This window comes from Geotrypetes seraphini, chromosome 10, assembly GCF_902459505.1.
Source record: "Geotrypetes seraphini chromosome 10, aGeoSer1.1, whole genome shotgun sequence".
Lineage (NCBI taxonomy): Eukaryota > Metazoa > Chordata > Amphibia > Gymnophiona > Dermophiidae > Geotrypetes > Geotrypetes seraphini.
Window position 1 is genome coordinate 2,238,272 of NC_047093.1, and position 15,146 is coordinate 2,253,417.

Below are 15,146 nucleotides of genomic sequence, written 5' to 3' on the forward strand. Positions count from 1 at the left end.
ACACAAGATTGCTTCATGGAGTAGCTTGTTAGAGAACTGACGAGAGGATATGCCACTCTGGATCTAATCCTAAATGGGTTAAGGGGACCTGCAAAGGAAGTGAAAGTAGAGGAACTGTTGGGAAACAGTGATCATAATATGATCAAGTTCAAGGTTGAGGTAGGGATACTGAAAGGAAAGAGAACCATAGCGACTACTTTCAACTTCAAGAAAGGAAATTATGAAGCAATGAGGGAAATGGTAAGGAAGAAACTTAGGAACACTTCCAAGAAATGGCAGACGGTAGAACATGCCTGGTCTTTTTTCAAGGACACGATGAGCGAGGTGCAAAATCTGCATATCCCCAGATTCAGAAAGGGGTGCAAAAAGAGTCGAACAAAAGACCCAGCGTGGATAACTAAAGTAGTGAAGGAAGTGAAAGGCAATAAGAAAAATTCATTCAGGAAATGGAAAAAGGACAAAACTGAGGAGAACTGGAAAGAGCACAGGAGGTATCAAAAAGAATGTCACCGTGTGGTTAGAAAAGCCAAAAAAGAGTATGAAGAGAGGTTAGCCAGGGAAGCACGAAATTTCAAACCATTCTTTAGATATGTTAAAGGGAAGCAGCCGGCTAGGGAGGAGGTGGGACCGCTGGATGACGGAGACAGGAAGGGAGTAGTGAAGGGGGAGAAAGAAGTGGCAGAAAGACTTAACATGTTTTTCTCGTCTGTATTTACAAATGAAGACACATTCAACATACTGGAACCTGAGCAAATCTTCAATGGAGATCAAGCAGAAAAATTAACATCCATGGAAGTGAGCCTTGAAGACGTACGCAGGCAGATAGAAAAATTAAAAACTGACAATTCTCCGGGTCCGGACGGAATCCACTCAAGGGTTCTGAAGGAACTAAAGGAGGAAATAGCGGAACTACTTCAGCAAATTTGCAATCTATTCCTGAAAACAGGCGAGATCCCGGAGGATTGGAAGATAGCCAATGTTATGCCCATCTTTAAAAAGGGATCAAGAGGTGACCCGGGAAACTACAGACCGGTGAGTCTGACCTCGGTTCCGGGGAAAATGGCGGAAGCGCTGATAAAAGACAACATCGATGAACATTTTGAAAGAAACAAACTTCTGATAACTTGCCAACATGGATTCTGTAAGGGGAGATCATGCCTAACGAACTTATTGCACTTCTTCGAAGGAGTTAACAGACGGATGGATAGAGGAGACCCTCATAGACATCATATATCTAGATTTCCAAAAGGCCTTTGACAAGGTGCCCCATGAACGCCTACTTCGGAAACTGAAGAACCATGGGGTGGAAGGAGATGTACATAGATGGATCAGGAATTGGTTGGCAGGTAGGAAACAGAGGGTAGGAGTGAAGGGCCTCTACTCATACTGGAGGAGGGTCACGAGTGGTGTTCCGCAGGGCTCGGTGCTCGGACGCTAATATTTAATATATTTATAAATGATCTAGAAACAGGGACGAAGTGCGAGATAATAAAATTCGCGGACGACACCAAACTATTTAGTAGAGCTCGGACTAGAGGACTGCGAAGAATTACAAAAGGACTTGAACATACTGGGGGAATGGGTAACAAGATGGCAGATGAAGTTCAATGTTGAGAAATGTAAAGTACTACATGTGGGAAGCAGAAATCTGAGGTACAGCTATACGATGGGAGGGATGTTACTGAATGAGAGTACCCAAGAAAGGGACTTGGGGGTAATGGTGGATATGACAATGAAGCCGACGGCAAAGTACGCAGCGGCCGCTAAGAGAGCGAATAGAATGCTAGGTATAATCAAGAAAGGTATTACAACCAGAACGAAAGAAGTTATCCTGCCATTGTATCGGGCGATGGTGCGTCCGCATCTGGAGTTCTGCGTCCAATATTGGTCGCCGTACCTTAAAAAGCATATGGCGATACTCGAGAGGGTTGAGAGGAGAGCGACATGTTTGATAAAAGGTATGGAAAATCTTTCATATACTGAGAGATTGGAGAAACTGAGTCTCTTTTCCCTGGAGAAGAGGAGACTTAGAGGGGATATGATAGAGACTTACAAGATCATGAAGGGCATAGAGAGAGTAGAGAGGGACAGGTTCTTCAAACTTTCGGAAAATAAAAGAACAAGAGGGCATTCAGAAAAGTTGAAAGGGGACAGATTCAAAACGAATGCTAGGAAGTTTTTCTTCACTCAACTTGTGGTGGACACCTGGAATGCACTTCCAGAGGGCGTAATAGGGCAGAGTACGGTACTGGGGTTCAAGAAAGGATTGGACAATTTCCTGTTGGAAAAGGGGATAGAGGGGTATAGATAGAGGATTACTGCACAGGTCCCGAACCTATTGGGCCGCCGCGTGAGCAAATTGCTGGGCACGATGGACCTCAGGTCTGACCCAGCATTGCTTATGTTCTTCCCTTACTGGCGGTTTTTTAAATTCCCCCCCCCTTCCCTTTGGTGCTGTTCCCATGTGGCAGCAGTTCACAATGAGCACCTCCCACCCAAAGACATGCTCTGTTTGTTCGCGCTGAAGCCTCCAGGCAGATGGCATCTAAATTTTGCTTTCATCAAGATGAGCTAGCGCTGTCAGAGGAATCCTCTGTTCGCTTTGCATTCAGCCACAGCAGCAAACAGGGAGGTTTCTCTTTCAACTGCGAGTGCTAGAGGTTTCCCGTCATTTTAACTGTCTTCGGCACTCCCACCTTGGCTGGAGAGGCAGGAGCTTACTGCACAGGCTTCTTCTCTGGAATAGAGCAAGGGTCCCTCGCAGCTCTGGGGCTTCTCCTGACTTTGTGCTGGCAATGTATAGGGCCTATTGTATGCATTCAGCTGATACTACTCCCCTCTTCCATTGACTGCTGGTACCGCGGGGGCCTTGGGCTCCTCGCCTATATGCCAGGGCTTGTCCTAGGTGGAGGAAGACTGTTTTGATGAGGATTTTCCCTCAGATGAGGACTGGTTTGTATCGGGGTTCCCACAGGGGACTTGGGGAGGCAGATGGCTCGGAAGACTGGATGACCGAGCCGCCCGTGAGAGAAAGATACTTCAGTGGTCTGTTTTTTTCACAGGGAGGAGTTAACAGGAGCTCATTCTTCAGGTCTCGTCCATGTTGCATTTTGAGGATGACACTAAGATCCTGCGGGTGGTTGACCCTCTTCTCAAAGATATTCAGATGACTTTGCAGTCCTTTCCTATGCATCAGTGACATTCAGGCACAGTGGAGGACCCTGGATGTGCCTTTCTGGGTTGCACACTCCATGGCACATTTGTATTCCATCTCCGAAGCTGATAAGGACTCTTTGCGGTGGTTGATACTGTGGTTTCGGTTATTACTAAAAAACAAACCGCACAGTCCCCTTTGAGGGGGGGGGAGGGCTCTGCCCTTAAGGACCCCCAGAATTGTCTGATGGAGTCTCTCCTTAAGCAGAGCTTCGATGTGGCGACTGGCGGTTCAGGCTGCAATTTGTGGTGGTTTAGTTACTAGAGCGGGCTGAGTATGTGTTGGGTAGAGAGTCTGATCATGAGTCTGAGCATGTGTTGGATAGAAAGTCTGATCAGGAAGTTGTGAAGATTGAGTTAGGAACTTCTATCTGTCGGATGCGATGTACAGTTTGTTGCGAGCCTTGGCCAAGTCTATGACTGTTGGGACAACTACTAGGTGTTCCTTGTGGCTCCATGGTTGGTTGGCAGATTCGGCCTCAAAGTCTAAACTCAGTTGTTTTCCTTTTTAAAGGTTCTTTTTTGTTTGGGGAGGTATTATATAAGCTGGTACAGAGTTTAGGTGACTCTAAGGTGCCCTGTCTACCGGAAGACAAGCCTCGGCAGATGTGTAGGGGCGGTTCTAGCTGGGGACGTCTTTGAGTTTCGCCGTTTTCGGCCTGGTAGAGTTTCCATAGCCTCTAGAGGTCGGCATTTCAGGGTGCCCGCTGGGGAGGCCTAGATTCCTTTGGGCTTTCTTCCTCTTCTTGCCCTGCACAGTGAAGGTGTTCGGGTCCTCCCGCTGGTACCAGTAGGAGCCAGGTTACAGATGTTTTACCAGGGGTGGACCCAGATAACAGCAGACTAGTGGGTGCTGGAGGTAGTCCACGATGGTTATGCGCTTGAGTTTGAATGGCCATTACCCGACCTTTTTCTCTCCTTTCCTTGTCGCTCTGCCTGGAAGAAATGGACTTTTCGTCAAACTCTCCAGAGGTTGGTAGAGCTCAAAGCAGTGCTTCCCAGCGAAGTGGGAACCAGGATGTACTCAATTTACTTTGTGGTCCCCAAAAAGGAGGGGTCCTTTCATCCTATTTTAAACCTCAAGGGAGTTTTTCTTACGACTTGGCTCTTGAGAGGGAGCACCTAAATAGGAAAGGATACTTGGACAGAGTCATCTATGCTTTTGGGATCTCGGAGGCTTTCTTCTTTCCGTGCTTATGTGTGCATCTGGCGTTTGTTTGAGGATTGGTGTTCCACTTGCTCGTTGGTCCCCCTGTGTGCTTCCTTGCCCTGCATTCTGGATTTTTTTGCAAGATGATTTAGGGAAGGGTCTTGTCTGGTCTTCCTTGCAAGTTCAGGTAGCAGCTCTGGTGACATTTGGGAGGGGGGGATAGTTGGGGAAGGTGGATAGCGACCCACCCAGTTGTGATCCGTTTCTTGCAAACGGTAAGGTTGCTGTGGCCTCCAGTGTCTTCAGCCTCCAACCTGGGATCTCAAGTTGGTATTGTCAGTGTTAATTCATCAGCCATTCGAACCTTTGGGTTTTTGTATGCTGAAGAACCTTAATCTGAAGATGGTTTTTCTAGTGGCCATCATTTCAGCACAGCACGTGTCAGAGTTGCAGGCCTTTGCTTGTCAGCCCTCCTTCTTGGAATTTTCTAGGGCGTGTATAATACTGCGTCCTGTTTCATCCTTTCTCCCTAAAGTGCTTTCCCCCTTTCATGTCAGACAGTCTCCTTTCTGGTCTTGGGGAGTCGGGAGGGGTCCTTAGAGCAGAGACAATTGCACAAATTAGATGTTTGCCTGGTTCACTTATGTGAACAGGACTGAAAAGTTCTGGTGAACAGAAAGTCTTTTTGTGTTGCTGGCAAGAAGGAGGAAGGAGCATCTAAGCCTTCTAAGACAACCATTGTGCAATAAATCAAAGAAACAATTGCCTCAGTGTACTACCTTCAGAAGAAATCCATTCCTGACTTTCTCAAGGCTCATTTTACCAGAGGGCAAGCGATTTCTTGTGCACCCGGTGGACATCTGTAAAGCTGCAGTTTGGTCCTCTCCATTTGTTTATACATCACTATCGGGTGGATGTTCAGGCATGGCAGGATGCCGTTTTTGGCAAACGTTCTGGTGTCAGACCTGTGATGGCTACTTCTTTGGTATGTTCCATCTGTCTGTGCCGGTCTGGAGGGACGCTAAAGAAGGAGAAATTAGATCTTTCCTGCTAACATTCTTTCTTTTAGTCCCTCCAGACTGGTATAGAACCCACCCAGTGCTTATATTCTGTCTCTTTATTGGGGATTGTTTCTATGTTATATGGAGCACTGGCATATCATGCAGCTGGTTTAGCTGGTGAACCATGGTTTGGGTTTTGGTTGACTCTTCTGTTCTTTCCTCCAACAGTTTAAAAAGAAATGTTCAGAATTTGGAGTGTTCTTTTACCCTGCAAGTAGTTTCCTGCTTTGCTATTCGTAGACTGGTTCTAGGGGGACTGCACAGCCCGCTTGTACTCTTGACAGAATTCAGTTGTTCTCAGTCTCCACCTGCTGGCAGAGAAGCGTAACCATCCCATCCATTTGTGCTGGTCTGGAGGGACTAAAAGAAAGAAAGAGAAAAAATTAGCAGGTAAGATCTAATTTCTCCTTTGCTTCTCTCCTATAGTACTTCAGACCTAAGTGATGCAGAGCCCACTCTCACCCACATGGCGATCGCCCAGTTACATGCATGCAAACTAGTAAGAGGCATCATTTTTACACTTGGCCTCCTCTCCTCTCTGTATGTGCTCTTCACCCTTCTTTATTTTCATCATCTTGATTCTTCTCTCATCCCTGCAGCTGAGCCCTGCTCACTTTTCTCTGGCTCTTCTCTACCTACCTTTAGGTGCAGCATGTGGTTTCACAGAACTGTGATGGGTTGCATCTCCGCAGTGGATTATCGCGAGCAGCAATCTCAGAGTTGCATGGAAACATGTATATTGAGGTAAGTCGAGTGCTCACAATTCTTCACAGAGCAGCCAGAAGACATGCAATTACTTCTCTTCTGTCTTTACCTTCTCACCCAGGTTTGCACTTCATGTTCTCCAAACCGGGAATACATCCGTCTGTTTGATGTCACAGAACGCACAGGGCTGCACAGACACCTTACGGGCAGAAAATGTTGCCATTGTGCTGGGGATCTTCGAGACACTATAGTCCACTTTGGGGAGAGAGGAATACTGGCACAGCCTCTGAACTGGGCAGCAGCAGTGGAGGCCGCAGAGAAAGCAGATATGATCCTGTGTTTAGGTTCCAGCTTAAAGGTAAGTGTGCCAAAATCAAGAAACGCACTCGGAATCGGCAGAGCTAAAGCCTGTCACTCCCCCCCCCCCCTTCCCCTCGCCAGCACTTGTAAAAACACCCACCCATAGCTAGAAATGCTAGTACCATGCCATCAGTTTCTTTCTGTCCCTTTAGGTACTGAAGAAATACCATTGTCTGTGGTGTATGAACAAACCACGTAGTCGTCGACCAAAACTTTACATTGTTAATTTACAGGTAAGAGCAGAAGGGAGTGGAATGATTTCTACATTTTTAAATGAATGAACTGGAATGGGGGATATTGGGTCCCCAGTAAACTAGGAGGAGATCTAGTTATGGAGGGTAGGAGGAAACTGAGTTGCTGGTGTCCTAGAAAGTAAAAACAAAAATGAGCCAGTTGGGTATAAAAATTAAGTAATGTGAAACTTGAAAAAATAATTGGAGATGAGAAAACTGTTGTAAACTTAATACAAATGATTGTTTAAAAATCATGAAAGGAAAAGTATGAAGGGAAAAAGATAATGTGGTTGGCTAAGGAGCTTGTGCTGCAATACATTCCCCCCCCCATTCATCTCCTTACTCTGCACCCTCCCAGTCTGCAGCGAAGTGGGATACCCTGAAAGAGTTGCCTCTTGGGGACCACTTTAGGAAGTAATCAGTTGGGTAAGCTTTCTGACATAGCTTTTTGATGGGTTTTTTGTGTACATCAAAACAGAACATAACACAGTAAATGCTGGCAGATAAAGGTGTGTACAGTCCATCCAGTCTGCTTAACCAGATATCCAGAGTTGTATCTGGCACTCTGTGCAGGTTATACTTCTTGATTAAATACTGGCATTGTAAACTGCAGTTGGCAACTTGCCCATCTTGCCAACCTCATATAGGCAGTTATTTGGTGCAGTCTAAAATACTGAGTTGAGAGGAATGGGTAGATGTGAACCGCTTGTTTATCCTTTAAATGCATTGAAGCTACTAAATAGTAAATTTTAATACAAACTGGAGAAAATATTTCTTCACTCTGCATGTAATTAAACTCTGGAATTCTTTGCCAGAGAATGTGATAAAAGCAGTTAACTTAGCAGGGATTAAAAAAGGTTTGTAAAATTTTATAAAAGAAAGATTGATAAGCCATTATTAAGATGGGAAAATCCATGGCTTACTTCTAGGATACTGTTATCACTGGCTATATTGTTATGTGTAGGATTTTTGTCCAGTATGAAATCAACATATTTCCCCAAAAAATATCACCTGGATCCAATACGTTCTATTCACTGTGTGATTTTTTTAGGACGCCTCAGCCCCACCACTCCACCGCTGTAATAGTTTTGTTACCGCGGGAAGGTTGTGTGGTGCCTCATCATTGGCTGTCCATTTTTTAGTCAATTTTTTAACCGTGTGTCACAAATATTCCAAAAATGTCTTCAGAAAGAAACTTTTTAGTGCAAATGCTAAACTTTATAAAAGTATAAATATTTACTTATCTCAGCCACCTTGGGAGTCAGACCCGACATGTTTCGCACTACAAAAGTGCTGTAGAATGGGGGACACTGATAGGTTAAAATTCGGGTGGACGTCATCAGGAAGGCAGGGCTAGGATATGATTGGATGGGATATTTAAATGGCGCCGGGAGACGCCGCCGTCATCACACATAGAACGAAATAGGAGTCAGATGACAGCGGCAGCCCCGGTGAGTTCTTTTATAATAAATTTATGAGTAAATGAAGACTATACATTTTAAGTTAGGTGGGGAGAGGCTAGGTTATGTATGGATATCATAGCTTTCTTCCTTTATCTCGTAGGGAAACCCTTGAAACAGCACTTTTGTAGTGCGAAACATGTCGGGTCTGACTCCCAAGGTGGCTGAGATAAGTAAATATTTATACTTTTATAAAGTTTAGCATTTGCACTAAAAAGTTTCTTTTTGAAGACATTTTTGGAATATTTGTGACACACGGTTAAAAAATTGACTAAAAAATGGACAGCCAATGATGAGGCACCACACAACCTTCCCGCGGTAACAAAACTATTACAGCGGTGGAGTGGTGGGGCTGAGGCGTCCTAAAAAAATCACACAGTGAATAGAACGTATTGGATCCAGGTGATATTTTTGGGGGAAATGTGTTTACTTCTAGGATAAGCAGCATAAAATCTGTTTTACTCTTTGTGATCTTGCCAGTTGAAGAGATACTGGACTTGATGGGCCTTCGGTCGTTCCCAGCAGGGCAACATTATGTTCTTTATCATCCCTCCAGACTGGCACAGAGAGTGATGGGTAATATCTCACCACAACCAGCAGGTGGAGACTGACACACAAACTTCTGGCTGTAGTATAAGTGGGCTGTGCAGTCCCAAGTACAATCAGTGTGGTCTCAGTCTCCAGCAGGTGGCAGTGGTAAGTCTGTGGACCGTTTTCACCCACCTTTGCAGGGTGGCGTCCCCTGGGGATGTTTGTGTGATTTTTTTTTTTTCAATTCCGCTCTAGTCAGGGGGCAACTTATTTTCCTTCCAGTGGCCATTTCTTTCAGCGCATGCAGTCCTTTCAGGGTGCTTGCCAGGGGGATTGTGACTCCTCCGGAGGCCTCGCTGCCGCCTGGCTCATTGACTCCTTACGAGCCCTTCCCCTGGTACTGGTGGGAGCCCGGTTGCAGGAGTGGGCCGAGATCACACAGATCAGTGGGTCCTGAAAGTAATTTGGGATAGTTATGCTCTAGAGTTTTCCCAGCCCTTGCCAGATTGTTTCCTCTCTTCTCCTTATCAGGCAGCTTGGAAGAAGTGGGCTTTTTGTCAAATGCTGCAAAGGTTGCTTGACCTCAAGACTGATCCCAGTGCCTCCTTGGGAGGTTCGCACCAGTAAGTATTCCATTACTTCGTGGTACCCAAGAAAGAGGGGTCTTCTTGGCCCATTTTGGATCTGAAAGGTGTCAACAGGGCGCTCCAGGTTCCATCTTTTTGCATGGAGACCCTGAGATCTGTCATTCTGGCAGTCCAGCCTGTGGAGAGTTCCTGACTTCCCTCGATCTGAAAGAGACATACCTGCATGTTCCAATTCGGGCTCCCAAAAAACAAAAGAGAAAACTGCAGACAGTATGTGTACAAGATGCAGGCTGTGTTTATTAAACTAAATATAAAATAAGAACATAAGAAATGCCTTCGCCAGATCAGACCGAGGTCCATCAAGTCCGGCGATCCGCTCACGCGGCGGCCCATTTAGGTTCTCTATTATGAAAACCTGAAATTACCGTATCCCTCAATATGATTTGCAAGAAGAAACATAGAAACATAGAAAATGACGGCAGAAAAGGGCTATAGCCCACCAAGTCTGCCCATTGCAATTAGCCTCCCCCCAGAGTTCATTCCCTTAGAGATCCCACATGAGTATCCCATTTCTTCTTAAAATCAGTTACGCTGCTGGCCTCAATCACCTGCAGTGGGAGTCCATTCCAACGCTCCACCACTCTCTCGGTGAAAAAGTACTTCCTGGAGTCGCTATGAAATTTCCCTCCTCTGATTTTCAGCGGATGCCCTCTGGTTGTTGAGGGTCCCGAAGAGTAGTCTCCGCCACAACATCCTCAGGAAGAGAATTCCAAGCGCCCACCACTCGTTGTGAGAAACAGAACTTCCTGGCATTCGTCACTCTTTGTTTTACAAACCCTGGGACCCGACACGGTCCGTGTTTCAGAGAACATGCCTTCTTCAGGGGTCCATGAATTGTAAGGGTTAAAACAAACCGCAATATAAATTGGTAATAAGCAAAGCGCCTGTGTTAAAGCAATCAATGCGATCCAGCTGTACACCGCAAAAACGAGATGTTGTTTGCCAATTCGGGCTCCCATCAGTGTTTCCTTCATTTTGCAATTTTGGGAAAGCATTATCAGTTCTGTGCGCCCCCTTTTGGTCTGGCCATGGCTCCACAGACATTCACCAAGATTATGGTGGTGGTGATGGCAGCCTTACGCAAAGAGGGTATCCTGGTTCATCTCTATCTGGACAACAGGTTGATTCAAGCAAAGTCCTTTCAGGAGAGCTCCCGTGCTACGACAGGTTGTAGAGTACCTGCAGTCGTTGAGATGGGTGGTCAACTTGTCCAAGAGCTGGTTGGATCCGTCTCAGCACCTGGAGTATCTCGAGATTCTCTTCAACACCTGCCTGGGGAAAGTCTTTCTTCCAGAGGCCTGTGTGTACAAATTGCAGTTGCAGATTCGCTTCCTGATGGATTGTTGGTGTCCTCGGGCGCAGGATTTTCTGCAGGTCTTGGGGCTGATGGTGGCCTCACTGGACAAGGTCAGGTAGGCTCAGGCTCACATGCACCCACTTTAGTATGCTCTTCTTTGGCGGTGGTCACCTCAGATGCACGATCTGGCCTCTCCCGTTACGCTTTGGGGGTTAGTTCGTCACAGCCTCTGCTGGTAGCTACAGTCTTCCAATCTGGTGCAGGGAGTGAGTCTTGATCAGTGGACGGTGCTTATCACGGATGCCAGTCTTCTTGGTTTGCACTTGGCTCTGGGCAACTGGTCTCCGGAGGAAGTGTCCTGGTTGATCAATTTTCTGGAGACTAGAGCCATCCGGTTGGTGTTACTAGTGTTCCAGACATTGCTGAAGGACAAATCAGTTGGGTTCTCTCAGACAATGCTACGGTGGTGGCTTACGTCTATCATCAAAGGGGAACCAAGAGTTGTCTAGTGGTGCAGGAGGCTTCTCTGCTCATAGCTTGGGCAGAGATTCATCTTCTGGACATCTCGGCTTCCCACACAGTGGGAGTGAAGAGTGTCCAGGTTGACTTTCTCAGTTGTTACGTACTCGATCCCGGCAAGTGTTGTCTAGGTCCCATGGCTTTCGAGTTGATTGTGCAGACTTGAGGCCAGCCGGTCATGGACCTGATGGCCACGAGCATCAACACCACAGCGCTGAGGTTTTTCAGTCGGTGCAGAGATTACCAGGCTGAGGAGCTGGATGGTCTGATGCAGCCTTGGCTGACGGACAGTCTTCTGTATGTTTTTTCCCTGTGGCCGATGGTGGGCAGAGTCCTTCTTTGCATTGCTCGTTACATTGGCCTTGAGATCTTGTTGGCTTTGGACTGGCCCTGTCACCTGTAGTACGCAGATCTGGTTCGTCTTCTCATGGCAGATTTTCTTCCGCTGCCCCTTTCGTCTGACCTTCTGACACTGGGTCCCATTCCAGTGTTCGATCCGGTTCCCTTTTGTCTTACGGCTTGGCTTTTGAAAGGGAACACCTAAGTTAAAAAGGTTATTCAGATAAGGTGATCTCCATCATCTTCGGTTCCTAGAGACTTTCCACCTCTCAGGCTTATGTGTGAGTTTGGCGTTTCTTTGAGGAGTGGTGTTCTGCGCATGGTGTGGTTTCCCTTCGCACATGAGCGGGCTGCTTGGCGCGATGGACCACAGGTCTGACCCAGCGGAGGATAGATGCAAAAGATACAAAAACTCATAGCAATTATTCTAGGTACATCAGAAGCAGGAAACCTGTGAGGGAATCTGTAGGACCGTTGAATGATCAAGGAGCAAAAGGGGCGCTCAGGGAGGCTAAGGCCATAGCGAAAAGACTAAATGAATTCTTTGTTTCAGTCTTTACGGAAGAAGATGTAAGAAATCTACCTAAACTGGAAATGGTTTTCAAGGGTTATGATGTAGAGGAACTGAAAGAAATTTCGGTGAATCTAGAAGATGTACTAAGCTAAATCGACAAGTTAAAAAGTGATAAATTGCCAGGACAAGATGGTATACATCCCAGGGTACTAAAAGAACTCAAACATGAAATTGCTGACCTGCTGTTAGTGATCTGTAATCTGTCGCTAAAATCGTCTGTAGTACCTGAAGATTGGAGGGTGGCCAATGGCATGCCAATTTTTAAAAAGGGCTCCAAGGAAGATCCAGGAAATTACAGACTGGTAAGCCTCACTTCAGTGCTGGGCAAAATGGTAGAAACAATTATATAAAATAAAATTGTGGAACAAGTAGACAAACATGATTTAATGAGACGGAGTCAGCATGGGTTCAGTCAAGGGATATCTTGCCTCACTAATTTGCTTGACAACTTTGAAGGTGTAAATGAACATGTGGATAAAGGTGAGCCAGTTGATATAGTGTATGTAGATTTTCAGAAAGCTTTTGATAAAGTTCCTCACGAGAGAAAATTAAAGAGTCATGGGATAGGTGGCAAAGTTCAGTTGTGGATTAGGAATTGGTTATCGGATAGAAAACAGGGTAGGGTTAAATGGTCATTTTTCTCAATGGAAGAGAGTAATCAGTGGAATGCTGCAGGGGTCTGTACTAGGACTTGTGCTATTTAATCCGCTATAATAAAACCCTTAGCACGCATACACACTTCAAACTCTGTGGGTCCGTAATCCGTGGCGCCATGCCTGCGCTTGCGCAATACACCGCTGAGCTCCGGCAGTTGGCCCCTGGGGTTGATGTGCTATGCTGTAGGGGCGTGCGTGCCGAGCAGGTGGGGGGAGGGGAGAGGAGTTTCTGCTCTCTCGGTCTGGCTGCCGCGTTATAGCGGGTGTGGTGTCCCCCTTCTTATTCGCACCGATATGGAAGATGCGGTGATGAAAGGTAAAAAGCGGCGGTTTCTATATCGGGCGCACAGACAGCATGTGGGAACATGACTGCGGATCTTCGGCGTTGTGAGGGGTGCTGCTGGACAGGGGAGAGGTAAAAGGAAGGGACAAGGGCTACTGCTGGACAGGGGGAGCAGGGATGGAGTGCTGCTGGACAGGGGGAGAGGTAAAAGGAAGAGAGAAGGGCTACTGCCGGACAGGGGCAGCAAGGAAGGGGTGCTGCTGAATAGGGGGGAGGTAAAAGGAAGGGAGAAGGGCTACTGCTGGAAAGGGGGAGCAAAGAAGGGGTGCTGCTGGACAGGGGAGAAGTAAAAGTAAGGGAGAAGGGCTACTGCTGGACAGGGGGAGCAGGGAAGGGGTGCTGCTGGATAGGGGAAGGTAAAAGGAAGGGAGAAGGGCTACTGCTGGACAGGGGAAGCAGGGAAGGGGTGCTGCTGGACAGAGGTGAGAGAAAAAAAGAAAGACAAACAGCGGGCAGGGAGACAAAGAAAGACAGACAGACAGTGGGCCAGGGAGAGAGACACAAAGAAAGACAAAGAAAAAGAAATAAAGGGGACAGGGAGAGAGAAAGAGACAGACAGACATAAAGAAAGAAAGATAGAAAGAAAGAAATGCCTAAGTCTACACATCTATTCTAGCACCCGTTAATGTAACGGGCTAAAAAATTAGTTCATTTATAAATGATCTGGAAATTGGAACGACGAGTGAGGTGATTAAATTTGCAGATGACACTAAACTGTTCAAAGTTGTTAAAACGCATGCAGATTGTGAAAAATTGCAGGTGAACCTTAGGAAATTGGAAGACTGGGTGTCAAAATGGTAAATGAAATTTAATTTGGCCAAATGCAGTGTGATACACATTGGGAAGAATAACCTGAATCACAGTTACTGAATGCTAGGGTTCACCTTGGGGATTAGTGCCCAAGAAAAGAATCCGAGTATCATCGTAGGCAATAAGATGCGAAGAGGAAGGCTGTGACTTCGTGCGCAACTTGACAACGTTCTGGGGAAGAAGCAAGTACTACAGGAAGGACGGACTGCATCTCAACGAGGAAGGAGCAAGAGTATTGGCAGGCAACATGAGGAAGGCCATTGAGAAGGCTTTAAACTAAAGGACAGGGGACAGCCGACAGTCGACCACCAGTCGATGGTCCGGGCGACAGGATGTCCCGAAGAAGGAACTATGGACAACTACTCAGACACAGGAGGGGATGACCACAAAGCATGTAAGAGAGACAACACAGGAGCAGAAAAGGATACCGTGAAAGAACTAGGGGACACAACTAAGCTTAAAGAGTCCAAGAAGGTAACACAAAGGGAACTCAAATGTATGTATACGAACGCTAGAAGTTTGAGAAACAAAATGGGAGAATTAGAAGCAATAGCGAAAAACGACGAACTGAAAATCATTGGCATAACAGAAACCTGGTGGAATGACGAAAACAAATGGGATACAGTACTATAGGGATACAAACTGTACAGAAGAGATAGAGTGGGGCAGAAAGGTGGAGGTATTTCCCTATATGTTCGTGAAGGAATAGAATCTGTGAGAGAGACTATGACGGAAGAGAAAGAGAAGCTGGAATCCCTCTGGATAAAGATTCCCAGACACAATGGTGCTGACACAAAGATTGGCCTTTACTACCGACCGCCAGGACAGGGGGAGGTAACAGACTCGGAAATGATAGAGGAAATTAAACACGAATGCAAGACAGGAAATGTCGTAATCTTGGGGGATTTCAATTTTCTGGGGATAGACTGGGACCTGGGAACCTCAAATTGTGGCAAGAAGGCAATGTTCCTGGAAGTATTAGGGGATTGCTTCCTGGAACAATTGGTGGGAGAGCCAACAAGAGGAAATGTCACCTTGGACTTGGTCCTAAACGGCATTATGGGGCCGGCAAAGAAAGTAGAAGTCATGGTCCTGCTGGGGACGAGCGACCACAACATGATCAACTTCAAACTCGATGTCGGGAAGGGGAAAGGTACTAAAACCTCAACCACGACTTTAAACTTTAAAAGGGGAAGATACGATAGCATGAGAGCCATGGTGAAACAACGGATCAAGAAAAAAATGGGC

At 46.3% G+C, this 15,146-nt stretch overlaps 1 protein-coding gene across 5 annotated transcripts in view; it reads left to right on the top strand.

Annotated features, from left to right (window-relative positions):
* Positions 1-15,146, top strand: part of LOC117368010 (transcription factor MafG) — a 147,523-nt gene that overhangs the window by 102,957 nt on the left and 29,420 nt on the right. For 4 of the 5 annotated variants that reach the window (XM_033961218.1, XM_033961220.1, XM_033961219.1 and 1 more), the window contains 4 exons: positions 5,851-5,923; positions 6,070-6,168; positions 6,251-6,487; positions 6,642-6,722. In XM_033961218.1, coding sequence (XP_033817109.1) covers positions 5,851-5,923; positions 6,070-6,168; positions 6,251-6,487; positions 6,642-6,722 — 490 coding nt within the window. Of the gene's footprint in view, positions 1-5,850; positions 5,924-6,069; positions 6,169-6,250; positions 6,488-6,641; positions 6,723-9,244; positions 9,337-15,146 lie in introns of all 5 variants that reach the window. The other variant, XR_004540891.1, reaches the window with a different exon arrangement.